Below are 17,314 nucleotides of genomic sequence, written 5' to 3' on the forward strand. Positions count from 1 at the left end.
GGCTAAAATATCCATGCTGGTGCCATAAAAGTGGAAACAACTAAAAAACAAACAAACACACACACATAATAAAGACTAGTAATTGCTAATTCATGTGGCTTAGGACACACAACGAGATATACTCAAGTCCAGCGCCTGTTCGATTTGTACGCAGCTCTGGGGATTGGTTAGCGGAAGTTGAGACTCGATCTCGCCGTTTAAGGTTAGAACGGTGTTACGCATTAGAAAGAATAAGCGGATGGCTCTTCTCGCTTTTTCGCTCTGAAAGCAATAGAGAAGGAGTGTTGAAATTTAGATGGGATGGGGATGTAAGAATGAAAATGTAACCTTAATTATATACAAAGTCTTGCAGAATAAGATGCTATAAATAATAAATGCTGATAAAGCTATGTCATTACCCTTTCTTTTTCTTTTCAAATTAATACTCTCAATAATTCACACACAAGTGTCTTACCTCACCGCATGGTAGTCTTTTAACAAAATCGATCCCAGTCATGGGCGTGCCTGTAGGCGGCAATAAAATTGCACTATCCATGCATAACCACTCGACATTCAAACAGGATTTTGACATATCACAGTATCTAAAAAAAAATGCATTAACACCAATAAAAGTGCGAACATCCATCTTTCGTGCTACTCACTCGTGTTCGAACATATCTAAAAATATCTCTTCACTTTTATAAAAGTTCCTTAGCAGTGCCATACTTTGGGATTTAGTAGATTCTATCGTGGCCCTGTGCGGGTCCAATAGGATATTTTTACCGTCGCATATTACCAGCTGCAGGAGAAGTTTTAGGGCTACTTCTAAGGTCACCAATCTTACCCTAAAATATTGTTATAAGTTATTTGGGTATTTTTTTTGGGGTGAACGTTTATGATTTGCTCACCTACAAGTAGGCTGACAAGCCAAGGTAATTATAACAAGCAGTTTTTCTACAAGAGGCACGTTATATGAATACTTAACGTCCTTGGTCGAAGATTTTAGTATGAAGGACTTTTTTGGTTTTAGTACTTGCCCTATTAACTCTGATGTGACACCTGTAAGAATAAATATTAGAAATTCAAATGTTGCAGAGTGCTTTCGGCGAATGAGCCATCTTCAGTGCTAACTGAAAGTGATTTTTTTATAAAGGCAACTTAAAATAGCATCAATTAGTTTTTCTATATAAGATGGAGTCTATTGAGGTTTACTAGTTAAACATGACAGATTATTGGTGAGCTCATTAGTGATATAAATAACTTTAAGAAAATTCCGTCAATTGTAATTTTTAGAAGTAACTTATTGAAGGATTAAGTGTGCTCTATTTACATAACTATTTAAAGCCGCTACTCTTTATGTGAAAAAGGATGGAATGACTCATTGTGTATGATTGTTCCAGTGTGGCTAGGTTTTCTATATTTTATGGTTTTATTGATTTCCACCTTAATAAAAATCATTTTCCCTATATTAGCACTAATGATGACTAATATGCCAAAAACCACTCTGCCGAGATACATATAAATAAACACTTTCCTCTGAATAAATCTGGTTTAATAATGTTCATAATTACCTTTATTGTTTGCCATAGCGAACAACAAACACAGAGCTAACAGGGCCGCATAATCGTTTTCCGAACAGTCCAAAGCACTGTACACCGTCTCCAAAAACGGCTTTTCCGACGCGACATTTTCCGAAGGGTTTTTCGCCAATTTCTCCTTTTCCTCGTCGGTGATGTTTCGTAAATCTTCGACGATGGAACTGGCACTCGCCTCGTCGCTCAAGCTCTCCTCGAGTTGTTTTTTCTCCATCTCGTAGTGCTCTAAGAGTTTGTTCACACCTAAAAAATACGTGTGAAGACTGAGCGTGTGTAGTATCAAAAAAAAAAGAGGAATTTTAACCTTTTTCAAATACTGTCCGGTCGGTTTTCAAGATGATCCAGGCGAGCGTTTGTACTAACGGCGAGTGGGAAATGATCAAAAAGACTTGGGATAGTAAAAATAGGGCCACAACGCACGAGACCCTACCGGAAGTGGGGTCTTGTAGTCTTGGCGAGTCCGGACCTGTGGAGCCTAAAGAAGAAGAACAGGTGTTAAAAGTATAACGGGCAAATGGAGGAATCATTTTCTACAACTTTTATCATTGAATCGAATTGCTACGATGAAAAAAAAGATACTAAAAGTAGATGGCGCCAAAGTAACCCAAAACGAGTGTTTCTTTTTTCGCTTTTTCAGCTAGAATTTTATAATTTTAATGAGAAAGTTCGTCTAGAAAAACCCACACAATACACCACTAAGAAAAGTGCAATTTCATAATGATCCAGAATGTTCCTGAGAGGTGAGATGCAGTAGAAAGTGAAAAAGTGGACTTTTTACCCCCTTTTAGGCATTTAAACTAATCTGAGTCTTATGAGACTTTGACGATCGGTATGAAATTGTTTCTCCCGTTTGTAAAATTCATAAATACATAAGAAAAGTGCAATTTCATAATGATCCAAAATGTTCCTGAGAGGTGAAATGCGGTAGAAAGTGAAAAAGTGGACTTTTTACCCCCTTTTGGGCATTTAAACCATTCTGAGTCTCATGAGTCTTTGACGATCACTATGAAATTATTTCTCCCGTTTGTAAAATTCATAAATACGTAAGAAAAGTGCAATTTCACAATGATCCAAAATGTTCCTGAGAGGTGAGATGCGGTAGAAAGTGAAAAAGTGGACTTTTTACCCCCTTTTGGGCATTAAAACCAATCTGAGTCTTATGAGTCTTTGACGATTAGTATGAAATTATTTCTCCCGTTTGTAAAATTCATAAATACGTAAGAAAAGTGCAATTTCATAATGATCCAGAATGTTCCTGAGAGGTGAGATGCGGTAGAAAGTGAAAAAGTGGACTTTTTACCCCCTTTTGGGCATTAAAACCAATCTGAGTCTTATGAGTCTTTGACGATTGGTATGAAATTATTTCTCCCGTTTGTAAAATTCATAAATACGTAAGAAAAGTGCAATTTCATAATGATCCAGAATGTTTCTGAGAGGTGAGATGCGGTAGAAAGTGAAAAAGTGGACTTTTTACCCCCTTTTGGGCATTTAAACCAATCTGAGTCTTATGAGTCTTTGACGATCGGTATGAAATTATTTCTCCCTTCTGTAAAATTCATAAATACGTAAGAAAAGTGCAATTTCATAATGATCCAGAATGTTCCTGAGAGGTGAGATGCGGTAGAAAGTGAAAAAGTGGACTTTTTACCCCCTTTTGGGCATTTAAACCATTCTGAGTCTCATGAGTCTTTGACGATCACTATGAAATTATTTCTCCCGTTTGTAAAATTCATAAATACGTAAGAAAAGTGCAATTTCATAATGATCCAGAATGTTCCTGAGAGGTGAGATGCGGTAGAAAGTGAAAAAGTGGACTTTTTACCCCCTTTTGGGCATTTAAACCAATCTGAGTGTTATGAGTCTTTGACGATCGGTATGAAATTATTTCTCTCGTCTGTAAAATTCATAAGTACATAAGAAAAGTGCAATTTCATAATGATCCAGAATGTTCCTGAGAGGTGAGATGCGGTAGAAAGTGAAAAAGTGGACTTTTTACCCCCTTTTGGGCATTTAAACCAATCTGAGTGTTATGAGTCTTTGACGATCGGTATGAAATTATTTCTCTCGTCTGTAAAATTCATAAGTACATAAGAAAAGTGCAATTTCATAATGATCCAGAATGTTCCTGAGAGGTGAGATGCGGTAGAAAGTGAAAAAGTGGACTTTTTACCCCCTTTTGGGCATTTAAACCATTCTGAGTCTTATGAGTCTTTGACGATCGGTATGAAATTATTTCTCCCGTTTGTTAAATTCATAAATACGTAAGAAAAGTGCAATTTCATAATGATCCAGAATGTCCCCGAGAGGTGAGATGCGGTAGAAAGTGAAAAAGTGGACTTTTTACCCCCTTTTGGGCATTTAAACCATTCTGAGTCTTATGAGTCTTTGACGATCGGTATGAAATTATTTCTCCCGTTTGTAAAATTCATAAATACGTAAGAAAAGTGCAATTTGATAATGATCCAGAATGTTCCTGAGAGGTGAGATGCGGTAGAAAGTGAAAAAGTGGACTTTTTACCCCCTTTTGGGCATTTAAACCATTCTGAGTCTTATGAGTCTTTGACGATCGGTATGAAATTATTTCTCCCGTTTGTAAAATTCATAAATACGTAAGAAAAGTGCAATTTGATAATGATCCAGAATGTTCCTGAGAGGTGAGATGCGGTAGAAAGTGAAAAAGTGGACTTTTTACCCCCTTTTGGGCATTTAAACCAATCTGAGTGTTATGAGTCTTTGACGATCGGTATGAAATTATTTCTCTCGTCTGTAAAATTCATAAGTACATAAGAAAAGTGCAATTTCATAATGATCCAGAATGTTCCTGAGAGGTGAGATGCGGTAGAAAGTGAAAAAGTGGACTTTTTACCCCCTTTTGGGCATTTAAACCAATCTGAGTGTTATGAGTCTTTGACGATCGGTATGAAATTATTTCTCTCGTCTGTAAAATTCATAAGTACATAAGAAAAGTGCAATTTCATAATGATCCAGAATGTTCCTGAGAGGTGAGATGCGGTAGAAAGTGAAAAAGTGGACTTTTTACCCCCTTTTGGGCATTTAAACCAATCTGAGTGTTATGAGTCTTTGACGATCGGTATGAAATTATTTCTCTCGTCTGTAAAATTCATAAGTACATAAGAAAAGTGCAATTTCATAATAATCCAGAATGTTCCTGAGAGGTGAGATGCGGTAGAAAGTGAAAAAGTGGACTTTTTACCCCCTTTTGGGCATTTAAACCATTCTGAGTCTCATGAGTCTTTGACGATCACTATGAAATTATTTCTCCCGTTTGTAAAATTCATAAATACGTAAGAAAAGTGCAATTTCATAATGATCTAAAATGTTCCTGGGAGGTGAGATGCGGTAGAAAGTGAAAAAGTGGACCTTTTACCCCCTTTTGGGCATTTAAACCATTCTGAGTCTTATGAGTCTTTGACGATCGGTATGAAATTATTTCTCCCGTTTGTAAAATTCATAAATACGTAAGAAAAGTGCAATTTCATAATGATCCAGAATGTTCCTGAGAGGTGAGATGCGGTAGAAAGTGAAAAAGTGGACTTTTTACCCCCTTTTGGGCATTTAAACCAATCTGAGTGTTATGAGTCTTTGACGATCGGTATGAAATTATTTCTCCCGTTTGTTAAATTCATAAATACGTAAGAAAAGTGCAATTTCATAATGATCCAGAATGTCCCCGAGAGGTGAGATGCGGTAGAAAGTGAAAAAGTGGACTTTTTACCCCCTTTTGGGCATTTAAACCATTCTGAGTCTTATGAGTCTTTGACGATCGGTATGAAATTATTTCTCCCGTTTGTAAAATTCATAAATACGTAAGAAAAGTGCAATTTCATAATGATCCAGAATGTCCCCGAGAGGTGAGATGCGGTAGAAAGTGAAAAAGTGGACTTTTTACCCCCTTTTGGGCATTTAAACCATTCTGAGTCTTATGAGTCTTTGACGATCGGTATGAAATTATTTCTCCCGTTTGTAAAATTCATAAATACGTAAGAAAAAAGCAATTTCACAATGATCCAAAATGTTCCTGAGAGGTGAAATGCGGTAGAAAGTGAAAAAGTGGACTTTTTACCCCCTTTTGGGCATTTAAACCATTCTGAGTGTTATGAGTCTTTGACGATCGGTATGAAATTATTTCTCCCGTTTGTAAAATTCATAAATACGTAAGAAAAGTGCAATTTCATAATGATCCAGAATGTCCCCGAGAGGTGAGATGCGGTAGAAAGTGAAAAAGTGGACTTTTTACCCCCTTTTGGGCATTTAAACCATTCTGAGTCTTATGAGTCTTTGACGATCGGTATGAAATTATTTCTCCCGTTTGTAAAATTCATAAATACGTAAGAAAAAAGCAATTTCACAATGATCCAAAATGTTCCTGAGAGGTGAAATGCGGTAGAAAGTGAAAAAGTGGACTTTTTACCCCCTTTTGGGCATTTAAACCATTCTGAGTCTTATGAGTCTTTGACGATCGGTATGAAATTATTTCTCCCGTTTGTAAAATTCATAAATACGTAAGAAAAGTGCAATTTCATAATGATCCAGAATGTCCCCGAGAGGTGAGATGCGGTAGAAAGTGAAAAAGTGGACTTTTTACCCCCTTTTGGGCATTTAAACCATTCTGAGTCTTATGAGTCTTTGACGATCGGTATGAAATTATTTCTCCCGTTTGTAAAATTCATAAATACGTAAGAAAAAAGCAATTTCACAATGATCCAAAATGTTCCTGAGAGGTGAAATGCGGTAGAAAGTGAAAAAGTGGACTTTTTACCCCCTTTTGGGCATTTAAACCATTCTGAGTGTTATGAGTCTTTGACGATCGGTATGAAATTATTTCTCTCGTCTGTAAAATTCATAAGTACATAAGAAAAGTGCAATTTCATAATGATCCAGAATGTTCCTGAGAGGTGAGATGCGGTAGAAAGTGAAAAAGTGGACTTTTTACCCCCTTTTGGGCATTTAAACCAATCTGAGTGTTATGAGTCTTTGACGATCGGTATGAAATTATTTCTCTCGTCTGTAAAATTCATAAGTACATAAGAAAAGTGCAATTTCATAATGATCCAGAATGTTCCTGAGAGGTGAGATGCGGTAGAAAGTGAAAAAGTGGACTTTTTACCCCCTTTTGGGCATTTAAACCAATCTGAGTGTTATGAGTCTTTGACGATCGGTATGAAATTATTTCTCTCGTCTGTAAAATTCATAAGTACATAAGAAAAGTGCAATTTCATAATGATCCAGAATGTTCCTGAGAGGTGAGATGCGGTAGAAAGTGAAAAAGTGGACTTTTTACCCCCTTTTGGGCATTTAAACCAATCTGAGTGTTATGAGTCTTTGACGATCGGTATGAAATTATTTCTCTCGTCTGTAAAATTCATAAGTACATAAGAAAAGTGCAATTTCATAATGATCCAGAATGTTCCTGAGAGGTGAGATGCGGTAGAAAGTGAAAAAGTGGACTTTTTACCCCCTTTTGGGCATTTAAACCAATCTGAGTGTTATGAGTCTTTGACGATCGGTATGAAATTATTTCTCTCGTCTGTAAAATTCATAAGTACATAAGAAAAGTGCAATTTCATAATAATCCAGAATGTTCCTGAGAGGTGAGATGCGGTAGAAAGTGAAAAAGTGGACTTTTTACCCCCTTTTGGGCATTTAAACCATTCTGAGTCTCATGAGTCTTTGACGATCACTATGAAATTATTTCTCCCGTTTGTAAAATTCATAAATACGTAAGAAAAGTGCAATTTCATAATGATCTAAAATGTTCCTGGGAGGTGAGATGCGGTAGAAAGTGAAAAAGTGGACCTTTTACCCCCTTTTGGGCATTTAAACCATTCTGAGTCTTATGAGTCTTTGACGATCGGTATGAAATTATTTCTCCCGTTTGTAAAATTCATAAATACGTAAGAAAAGTGCAATTTCATAATGATCCAGAATGTTCCTGAGAGGTGAGATGCGGTAGAAAGTGAAAAAGTGGACTTTTTACCCCCTTTTGGGCATTTAAACCAATCTGAGTGTTATGAGTCTTTGACGATCGGTATGAAATTATTTCTCCCGTTTGTTAAATTCATAAATACGTAAGAAAAGTGCAATTTCATAATGATCCAGAATGTCCCCGAGAGGTGAGATGCGGTAGAAAGTGAAAAAGTGGACTTTTTACCCCCTTTTGGGCATTTAAACCATTCTGAGTCTTATGAGTCTTTGACGATCGGTATGAAATTATTTCTCCCGTTTGTAAAATTCATAAATACGTAAGAAAAAAGCAATTTCACAATGATCCAAAATGTTCCTGAGAGGTGAAATGCGGTAGAAAGTGAAAAAGTGGACTTTTTACCCCCTTTTGGGCATTTAAACCATTCTGAGTGTTATGAGTCTTTGACGATCGGTATGAAATTATTTCTCCCGTTTGTAAAATTCATAAATACGTAAGAAAAGTGCAATTTCATAATGATCCAGAATGTCCCCGAGAGGTGAGATGCGGTAGAAAGTGAAAAAGTGGACTTTTTACCCCCTTTTGGGCATTTAAACCATTCTGAGTCTTATGAGTCTTTGACGATCGGTATGAAATTATTTCTCCCGTTTGTAAAATTCATAAATACGTAAGAAAAAAGCAATTTCACAATGATCCAAAATGTTCCTGAGAGGTGAAATGCGGTAGAAAGTGAAAAAGTGGACTTTTTACCCCCTTTTGGGCATTTAAACCATTCTGAGTCTTATGAGTCTTTGACGATCGGTATGAAATTATTTCTCCCGTTTGTAAAATTCATAAATACGTAAGAAAAGTGCAATTTCATAATGATCCAGAATGTTCCTGAGAGGTGAGATGCGGTAGAAAGTGAAAAAGTGGACTTTTTACCCCCTTTTGGGCATTTAAACCAATCTGAGTGTTATGAGTCTTTGACGATCGGTATGAAATTATTTCTCTCGTCTGTAAAATTCATAAGTACATAAGAAAAGTGCAATTTCATAATGATCCAGAATGTTCCTGAGAGGTGAGATGCGGTAGAAAGTGAAAAAGTGGACTTTTTACCCCCTTTTGGGCATTTAAACCAATCTGAGTGTTATGAGTCTTTGACGATCGGTATGAAATTATTTCTCTCGTCTGTAAAATTCATAAGTACATAAGAAAAGTGCAATTTCATAATAATCCAGAATGTTCCTGAGAGGTGAGATGCGGTAGAAAGTGAAAAAGTGGACTTTTTACCCCCTTTTGGGCATTTAAACCATTCTGAGTCTCATGAGTCTTTGACGATCACTATGAAATTATTTCTCCCGTTTGTAAAATTCATAAATACGTAAGAAAAAAGCAATTTCACAATGATCCAAAATGTTCCTGAGAGGTGAGATGCGGTAGAAAGTGAAAAAGTGGACTTTTTACCCCCTTTTGGGCATTTAAACCAATCTGAGTGTTATGAGTCTTTGACGATCGGTATGAAATTATTTCTCTCGTCTGTAAAATTCATAAGTACATAAGAAAAGTGCAATTTCATAATGATCCAGAATGTTCCTGAGAGGTGAGATGCGGTAGAAAGTGAAAAAGTGGACTTTTTACCCCCTTTTGGGCATTTAAACCAATCTGAGTGTTATGAGTCTTTGACGATCGGTATGAAATTATTTCTCTCGTCTGTAAAATTCATAAGTACATAAGAAAAGTGCAATTTCATAATGATCCAGAATGTTCCTGAGAGGTGAGATGCGGTAGAAAGTGAAAAAGTGGACTTTTTACCCCCTTTTGGGCATTTAAACCAATCTGAGTGTTATGAGTCTTTGACGATCGGTATGAAATTATTTCTCTCGTCTGTAAAATTCATAAGTACATAAGAAAAGTGCAATTTCATAATGATCCAGAATGTTCCTGAGAGGTGAGATGCGGTAGAAAGTGAAAAAGTGGACTTTTTACCCCCTTTTGGGCATTTAAACCAATCTGAGTGTTATGAGTCTTTGACGATCGGTATGAAATTATTTCTCTCGTCTGTAAAATTCATAAGTACATAAGAAAAGTGCAATTTCATAATAATCCAGAATGTTCCTGAGAGGTGAGATGCGGTAGAAAGTGAAAAAGTGGACTTTTTACCCCCTTTTGGGCATTTAAACCATTCTGAGTCTCATGAGTCTTTGACGATCACTATGAAATTATTTCTCCCGTTTGTAAAATTCATAAATACGTAAGAAAAGTGCAATTTCATAATGATCTAAAATGTTCCTGGGAGGTGAGATGCGGTAGAAAGTGAAAAAGTGGACCTTTTACCCCCTTTTGGGCATTTAAACCATTCTGAGTCTTATGAGTCTTTGACGATCGGTATGAAATTATTTCTCCCGTTTGTAAAATTCATAAATACGTAAGAAAAGTGCAATTTCATAATGATCCAGAATGTCCCCGAGAGGTGAGATGCGGTAGAAAGTGAAAAAGTGGACTTTTTACCCCCTTTTGGGCATTTAAACCATTCTGAGTCTTATGAGTCTTTGACGATCGGTATGAAATTATTTCTCCCGTTTGTAAAATTCATAAATACGTAAGAAAAAAGCAATTTCACAATGATCCAAAATGTTCCTGAGAGGTGAAATGCGGTAGAAAGTGAAAAAGTGGACTTTTTACCCCCTTTTGGGCATTTAAACCATTCTGAGTCTTATGAGTCTTTGACGATCGGTATGAAATTATTTCTCCCGTTTGTAAAATTCATAAATACGTAAGAAAAGTGCAATTTCATAATGATCCAGAATGTTCCTGAGAGGTGAGATGCGGTAGAAAGTGAAAAAGTGGACTTTTTACCCCCTTTTGGGCATTTAAACCAATCTGAGTGTTATGAGTCTTTGACGATCGGTATGAAATTATTTCTCTCGTCTGTAAAATTCATAAGTACATAAGAAAAGTGCAATTTCATAATGATCCAGAATGTTCCTGAGAGGTGAGATGCGGTAGAAAGTGAAAAAGTGGACTTTTTACCCCCTTTTGGGCATTTAAACCAATCTGAGTGTTATGAGTCTTTGACGATCGGTATGAAATTATTTCTCTCGTCTGTAAAATTCATAAGTACATAAGAAAAGTGCAATTTCATAATGATCCAGAATGTTCCTGAGAGGTGAGATGCGGTAGAAAGTGAAAAAGTGGACTTTTTACCCCCTTTTGGGCATTTAAACCAATCTGAGTGTTATGAGTCTTTGACGATCGGTATGAAATTATTTCTCTCGTCTGTAAAATTCATAAGTACATAAGAAAAGTGCAATTTCATAATGATCCAGAATGTTCCTGAGAGGTGAGATGCGGTAGAAAGTGAAAAAGTGGACTTTTTACCCCCTTTTGGGCATTTAAACCAATCTGAGTGTTATGAGTCTTTGACGATCGGTATGAAATTATTTCTCTCGTCTGTAAAATTCATAAGTACATAAGAAAAGTGCAATTTCATAATGATCCAGAATGTTCCTGAGAGGTGAGATGCGGTAGAAAGTGAAAAAGTGGACTTTTTACCCCCTTTTGGGCATTTAAACCATTCTGAGTCTCATGAGTCTTTGACGATCACTATGAAATTATTTCTCCCGTTTGTAAAATTCATAAATACGTAAGAAAAGTGCAATTTGATAATGATCCAGAATGTTTCTGAGAGGTGAGATGCGGTAGAAAGTGAAAAAATGGACTTTTCACCCCCTTTTGGGCATTTAAACCAATCTGAGTCTCATAAGTCTTTGACGATCGGTATGAAATTATTTCTCCCGTCTGTAAAATTCATAAATACGTAAGAAAAGTGCAATTTCATAAAGATCCAGAATGTTTCTGAGAGGTGAGATGCGGTAGAAAGTGAAAATGTGGACTTTTTACCCCCTTTTGGGCATTTAAACCAATCTGAGTCTTATGAGACTTTGACGATCATTATGAAATTATTTCTCCCGTTTGTAAAATTCATAAATACATAAGAAAAGTGCAATTTCATAATGATCCAAAATGTTCCTGAGAGGTGAGATGCGGTAGAAAGTGAAAAAGTGGACTTTTTACCCCCTTTTGGGCATTTAAACCAATCTGAGTCTCATAAGTCTTTGACGATCGGTATGAAATGATTTCTCCCGTTTGTAAAATTCATGAATACGTAAGAAAAGTGCAATTTTATAATGATCCAGAATGTTCCTGAGAGGTGAGATGCGGTAGAAAGTGAAAAAGTGGACTTTTTACCCCCTTTTGGGCATTTAAACCATTCTGAGTCTCATGAGTCTTTGACGATCACTATGAAATTATTTCTCCCGTTTGTAAAATTCATAAATACGTAAGAAAAGTGCAATTTCATAATGATCCAAAATGTTCCTGGGAGGTAAGATGCGGTAGAAAGTGAAAAAGTGGACTTTTTACCTCCTTTTGGGCATATAAACCAATCTGAGTCTCCTGAATCATTGTCAATCATAATTTTCTGAGCCTAAATTTAAATATTGATATTAATAATACTAGACTTCCTATTGTAAAATCTGCAAAAAATGAAAGAGAGTGTGTTATTCTAATCTACAGTTTAAAGAATGTAAGGTGTTGACGCAAAAATCATACTCATCGTTAAAGTATCACGTTAAAGAGTCACTTGTGTTGTCTAACCTAAACTACTGCGAGTTTAGTTACGGTCCATGTTTAGATGCTTCTAATAAATATTGCATTTAAAAAATACAAAATATTTTATTAACAAACTCAAAAAATATGACCATATATCTCATACATAACCATTAATAACTTGAATTTATTAACGATAAAGAATCGTAGATATAAGAACTTTCTTTATAAAAATAGTTACTAAACCATCCATGCCTGCTAAAATTAAAAATAATGTTGTTTTTCGTAAATATTCGAAATAATAATGATATTAACAATGCCCCAGCATCAAACTACTATAAATATAAAATGCATAAAACTGTTAAACTCTTTACAATTAAATATAAAAATTTTAAGTGAACAACAATTTAAAAATCAATATAAGAAAACCCTAATGAACAAAGAAAAGCATGAATAATTATTTCTTATATTTACACGATTTGTTTCTAAAAAAGTACCTAGGTTTAGGTTCATTTAATTAATTTTGTATTTTTTTGAGTATTATTTCTTGTTTTTCCTTGACATTTGGATTTATTTGTAATTTGCATCTTAAACGTTATTGTAGATTTAAATACTGAAGTAGATTTTGTAGTAAGATTGTACGTTAGCTAGACTGCGCTCTGTATTACCATGTAACCTTTTTTTTGCTAATATAAGACTTCTATTTTTATCCATGTTTTAAATCTGAATTTTAAATGGAGTTTTTCGTAAATAAGACGCTTGAAAAATGGTGATTATTTTTAAAATTTGACTATTTTCTGAGATCATCATCCCCTTAATTTATTTAGCTTTTATACTACAGTTTCTTCATGAATATAGAAGCCAAATTAACTCGATAAAACATAAGTGTTTTAAAACCGCATTGAAAAAGTTATATCTACCATATTCTGTATATTAGAAAAAAACTTATAAAAAAATACATGAATATTTTTACTTACTTTTACTAAGAATTTTTGCCACAGTTTGATTTACCCCCTCCGGAATCGACGATTTCCTCCGTAGAGCCGCCAACGAATAAATATACAAAGGTATAAGAAGCTTATGCAGTAAATGATCGGTCAAAACGTGATTTAAATCAGTTATATTAAGGCATAAAATGTCATTAAGATAGTGCAAATGATCCAGATGTTCAGCCACAAGATCCGCCAGTCTATTTTGAGAGCTATGACTAAAAAAGGAGCTTAAGCAAAACCCTATAATAGCATAAACAAACTTACTCAGCTTCATTTCTCACACAAGCGTCCAGTTCCTGGATATGTTTCCCAATAAACCAAACGATATTTGAAAAATATGGCGCGGCAGTTCTATCGCGTATAAAAGCCAACATACTGGCATCCTCGACTTTGTACACGTTTAATGTTAAAGTACGCACCGCTATGCGTACCATCGATTCTGGATGATTGAAGAATTTTATCGCTTCTGTGTATAAAGGGAAATCATTTGTGTGCTAAAAAGAATTGATTAAAGAAAGGGTTTTAAGTAGTAATAGGCATAGAATTAAATTAAATTTGCAGTAATTCATTTACAACATTTAAAGAGGTAACTCTCAGTTTGCAAATGTAAAAAAACAAGTTTGTGTTGGTTACACTTACCTCATTGTAGAAAAAATGGATTGTATGAGCGTTGAGCTTCAGGCTCAAGGTTTTTAAAAATGAAATGTAATAGGCCATCACTTCCTCGTCCGAGAAGTCAAACTTATGTACTATTATTGAGTTAACATGGTTGTTCGATAACAAATAGTCTAAAAGATAAAGTAAATGATCTGTAATGAAATATCTTGAATGTAACAATAAGACTTACATAAAGACGTTTCATTTCGAATATTTTCAAACAAAATGTTTAAGGTTTGTAACAGTTGAACACATACATAGTTTGAGCCGCCGCATCTTTGTCTCATTATCCTTAGGAAGAAGGACAACATGTTTTTTTCCAGAAAAAAACTGAAAAGAATAACATTGGTATAGTAGTCCTTTACTGGTAGGTTACGAGATAATATATCTACAAATTTTAATATTAAAATTAACCCATAAAATGGTGTGTTTTGAGATTGAATATGGAGTAACTTTTCTTGGTCGGTAGTCATATTGTGTCAAGATAATAATAAAATAATCAATAATGAAGTTATAGTTACAATTTCCCTCATGTCTTCGAAAAAAATTGATCATTTTTTAAATATTTTCTCTTATTATACGCCTTGAAAAAAGATTCTTTTTAAAAAAATTATGATAACCGAAGGAAAAATCTAAATTTAATTATTTGAAAAGAAATACTGGACCATACAAAATTCGGTTCTTACTAACATAACTTTTCTTGAAATTATAAAAGCTCAAGAGCTTATTATAGTAAAATCACTCAATGATAAGTGGGTTACAGCGGCTTTGAGTTTGGACCTGTCAAAGGCCTCTGACAGTGTTGATCACACCCTGCTTCTCGTTAAACAGGAAAGATATGGCATAAAGGAAACAGCATTACAATTCAAATCATATTTAAGTAGTAGGCAACAGAGAGTCACTGAAATAAACTCACATTGGGAAGACGGTATTTTTAAATTAAAAAAATTATACAAGGTGTGCTATAAGGATCTATCCTGGGTTCTCGGCTATATCTCCTGTACAATAATAATAAAACACTACCTTTCTTAAGAGTAACTATTGACAAGAGATTGTATTGGGTCAAGTGGCCCTTAGTATTTTAAGATTTTGTTTTGCATTGACTCTTATAAGAAATAAGATTGGCGTTGGTGCTATACAATTGTCATATGCTTTTGTGTAGTTTTTTAGGGAAATAGTGTAATAAGCAGCAGAATTTTTATTCTTCAAAAAAGCTTTTTAGGTCCTTTTTTTAAATATTACCATTAAAAACATGTAGACGAGCTTTTATTACAAACATTATATAGACTTTATCGCTGATATATTTGTGAGAGTATAGTGTTTATTAAATATAATTTCTTTCTTTAAGCAGTTACAATGTGATCAGGAGTACAACACTAGCATAAAAATTTTCTGTATAATATGTCACATATATAAATAGGAACTGTACACATATGGTTATTAAAATATGGAACTGTCTATCTGAATTTTTTGAAAATAAAAATACCAAAAAGATTAAAGTATCTTTAACAAAATTTCACATTAATAAATGCTATTACATTATGTTTTTATTAAATACTTTCATGTATACTTTGGCTATGTCAGAGGTTTGGTATCGGTAATTACCCAAATTTTGTAAAATTTTTGAAATATTTTCACAGAATAATCAAGATATACTTCAAAGGTTTCATGTAAAATCATTTCTTGTTCCTTTCAACATTTTTAAAATTTTAAATTTAAATTTAAATATTTTCTTTTATGTAACCGAGAGGTACTCCTAAAGACAGGCTTGAAGGTAAGTGTGTAGAGTTAAGAGAAATTTCACTGAAGGTGGTTTAGGTTCTTTTGCTAATTTTATTGGTGAATAACAAATTAAAGTTTTAAGCAATTTATATTTACAAAACCCTCGAACTAAAAAAAGAAAAGGCTGAATTAACTTATAAATTCTAACTTTATGATCGATATGAGAAATTTAATTTTCATTTGCTAAAAATAGGAAAACAAGGGCATGACATGGTTATGAATAGGAGACCTTAACATAGAAAAGTGGGCTAAAAAGAAAATTAATATTCAGCAAATGTACCAGGAATATTCAAATCTCTGACACAGACACTTGAATATTCCTGTAATGTTCCCAGATAGGTAAGAAAATTTACAGAAAATTTGATGTGAACATTCAATATAGTGTGACTGTCAAATTATTCTGATTCAATATATTGTGCTATGACAATACTGTTTGGCAAGTTTCTCTTGATAAAAATACACTTATTCTCATTTAAATAAGCTTGTCAACTAAAGGTACTATAACTACTATGTCATCTGAATTTTGAACTGTACATTTTTTTATTAGCAAGTACATTTTGCTCTAAATCTACCATTGCTTGATAAAAATAGTTTTAAATACCATGCCATTAGGTTTTTTTTTTACAAAAGTACCATAGTGCCAAAAAAAAAACTGGGACAGCAAAATCTCCTAAATCTCTTGGTCTATTAGAATAATGTTGTCAAAGTTAATTTTATAAGTAATTTATTACTGTAATAGACCAGGAGACAATTCCCTACTTAAATTTTAATGATTTAATGTTCCTTTTTTTTGGCACTATGGTACATGTTTTTCTAATCATTAGCCAATTTATTTGTTTAGTTTTATTATGGTCTTGTTAAAATGGAAATTTTGTCAATATCAACAGTAAACTAAACAATGATAAAAGTAATACAATTGGCTAAACAGTTAATTTAGAATTAATGTGGGGCAACCCTCAAAGTGTTTACAGTTACTTTGCATACAACCCACTGAACTCCAAGACGTCAACTTCTAAACCTTTAAATATTAAATGCGGTTGATTCTTAAATTCTGACCCATTACAGTACAATTGAGTTTTTAACAAATTTTATATACATTTACTATAATATACACAAATTACTACTAACTATTTCAACTTACTCAAAAACAGAAGAATCATTTTGATCTCCCCAAATCAAAATTTCCGCAATGGACCTCAACGTCTCGACAAGTAATCCTCGATTACTCTCAGACACCGTTTGGTTCCTAGATAGGACATTGTACAAGTATTTGAGATGTTCCAGCGAGTGGGGATTTTTGGGGCGACCCCACCCGCCCCCAAACCAACTTCTGCTACGAAACATCTCGGAAACTAAGACCCACTTTTACAAGGATAAGTGGTGAGGACCTGTTTAAATTACATGGCATCACAGATGTATTTAATTAATATACGCGTCCACGCATGGGGCATCAAACGTGCCTCATAAATGACGCGTTGATAATTCAACTATTTTTCTTTATTATTAAAAATTTAGTTTATTGGGTAAAAAAAATATCAATAAATATAACAGAACTTTGTAGCTGTGTCTGACAAGTGACATGTGTGTTTGACAGTTAACAGCTGACTCTTGAGATTTGTGGGTTTTAAAAATGGCTTTTCCATTTGTTCTGTGCGTGCGATAGAAATAATTTTTTAATTTTAGTTTTATAAATAATTGGGAAATCTGATTCGGTTGGACTCTTGTTACGTTGAACAATGGCTTAATCCCAACTTTTTAAAACTCGGCTTTTTGGA

At 34.2% G+C, this 17,314-nt stretch overlaps 1 protein-coding gene across 3 annotated transcripts in view; it reads right to left on the reverse strand.

Moving 5' to 3' along the window:
* LOC126740326 (protein CLEC16A homolog) overlaps window positions 1-17,112 on the reverse strand; it is a 32,250-nt gene extending 15,138 nt beyond the window's left edge. The window contains exons 1-11 of one of the 3 annotated variants that reach the window (XM_050446299.1): window positions 16,681-17,112; window positions 13,948-14,087; window positions 13,740-13,888; window positions 13,365-13,594; window positions 13,086-13,315; window positions 1,879-2,049; window positions 1,551-1,817; window positions 888-1,038; window positions 642-824; window positions 455-581; window positions 123-261 (exon numbers count right to left, since the gene is read on the reverse strand). In XM_050446299.1, coding sequence (XP_050302256.1) covers window positions 123-261; window positions 455-581; window positions 642-824; window positions 888-1,038; window positions 1,551-1,817; window positions 1,879-2,049; window positions 13,086-13,315; window positions 13,365-13,594; window positions 13,740-13,888; window positions 13,948-14,087; window positions 16,681-16,883 — 1,990 coding nt within the window. In that variant the 5' untranslated portion in view covers window positions 16,884-17,112. Of the gene's footprint in view, window positions 1-110; window positions 262-454; window positions 582-641; window positions 825-887; window positions 1,039-1,550; window positions 1,818-1,878; window positions 2,050-13,085; window positions 13,316-13,364; window positions 13,595-13,739; window positions 13,889-13,947; window positions 14,088-16,680 lie in introns of all 3 variants that reach the window. The other 2 variants (XM_050446298.1, XM_050446297.1) reach the window with 2 other exon arrangements.
* Between the last annotated feature and the right edge of the window lie 202 nt (window positions 17,113-17,314).

This window comes from Anthonomus grandis, chromosome 9 (assembly GCF_022605725.1).
Source record: "Anthonomus grandis grandis chromosome 9, icAntGran1.3, whole genome shotgun sequence".
Lineage (NCBI taxonomy): Eukaryota > Metazoa > Arthropoda > Insecta > Coleoptera > Curculionidae > Anthonomus > Anthonomus grandis.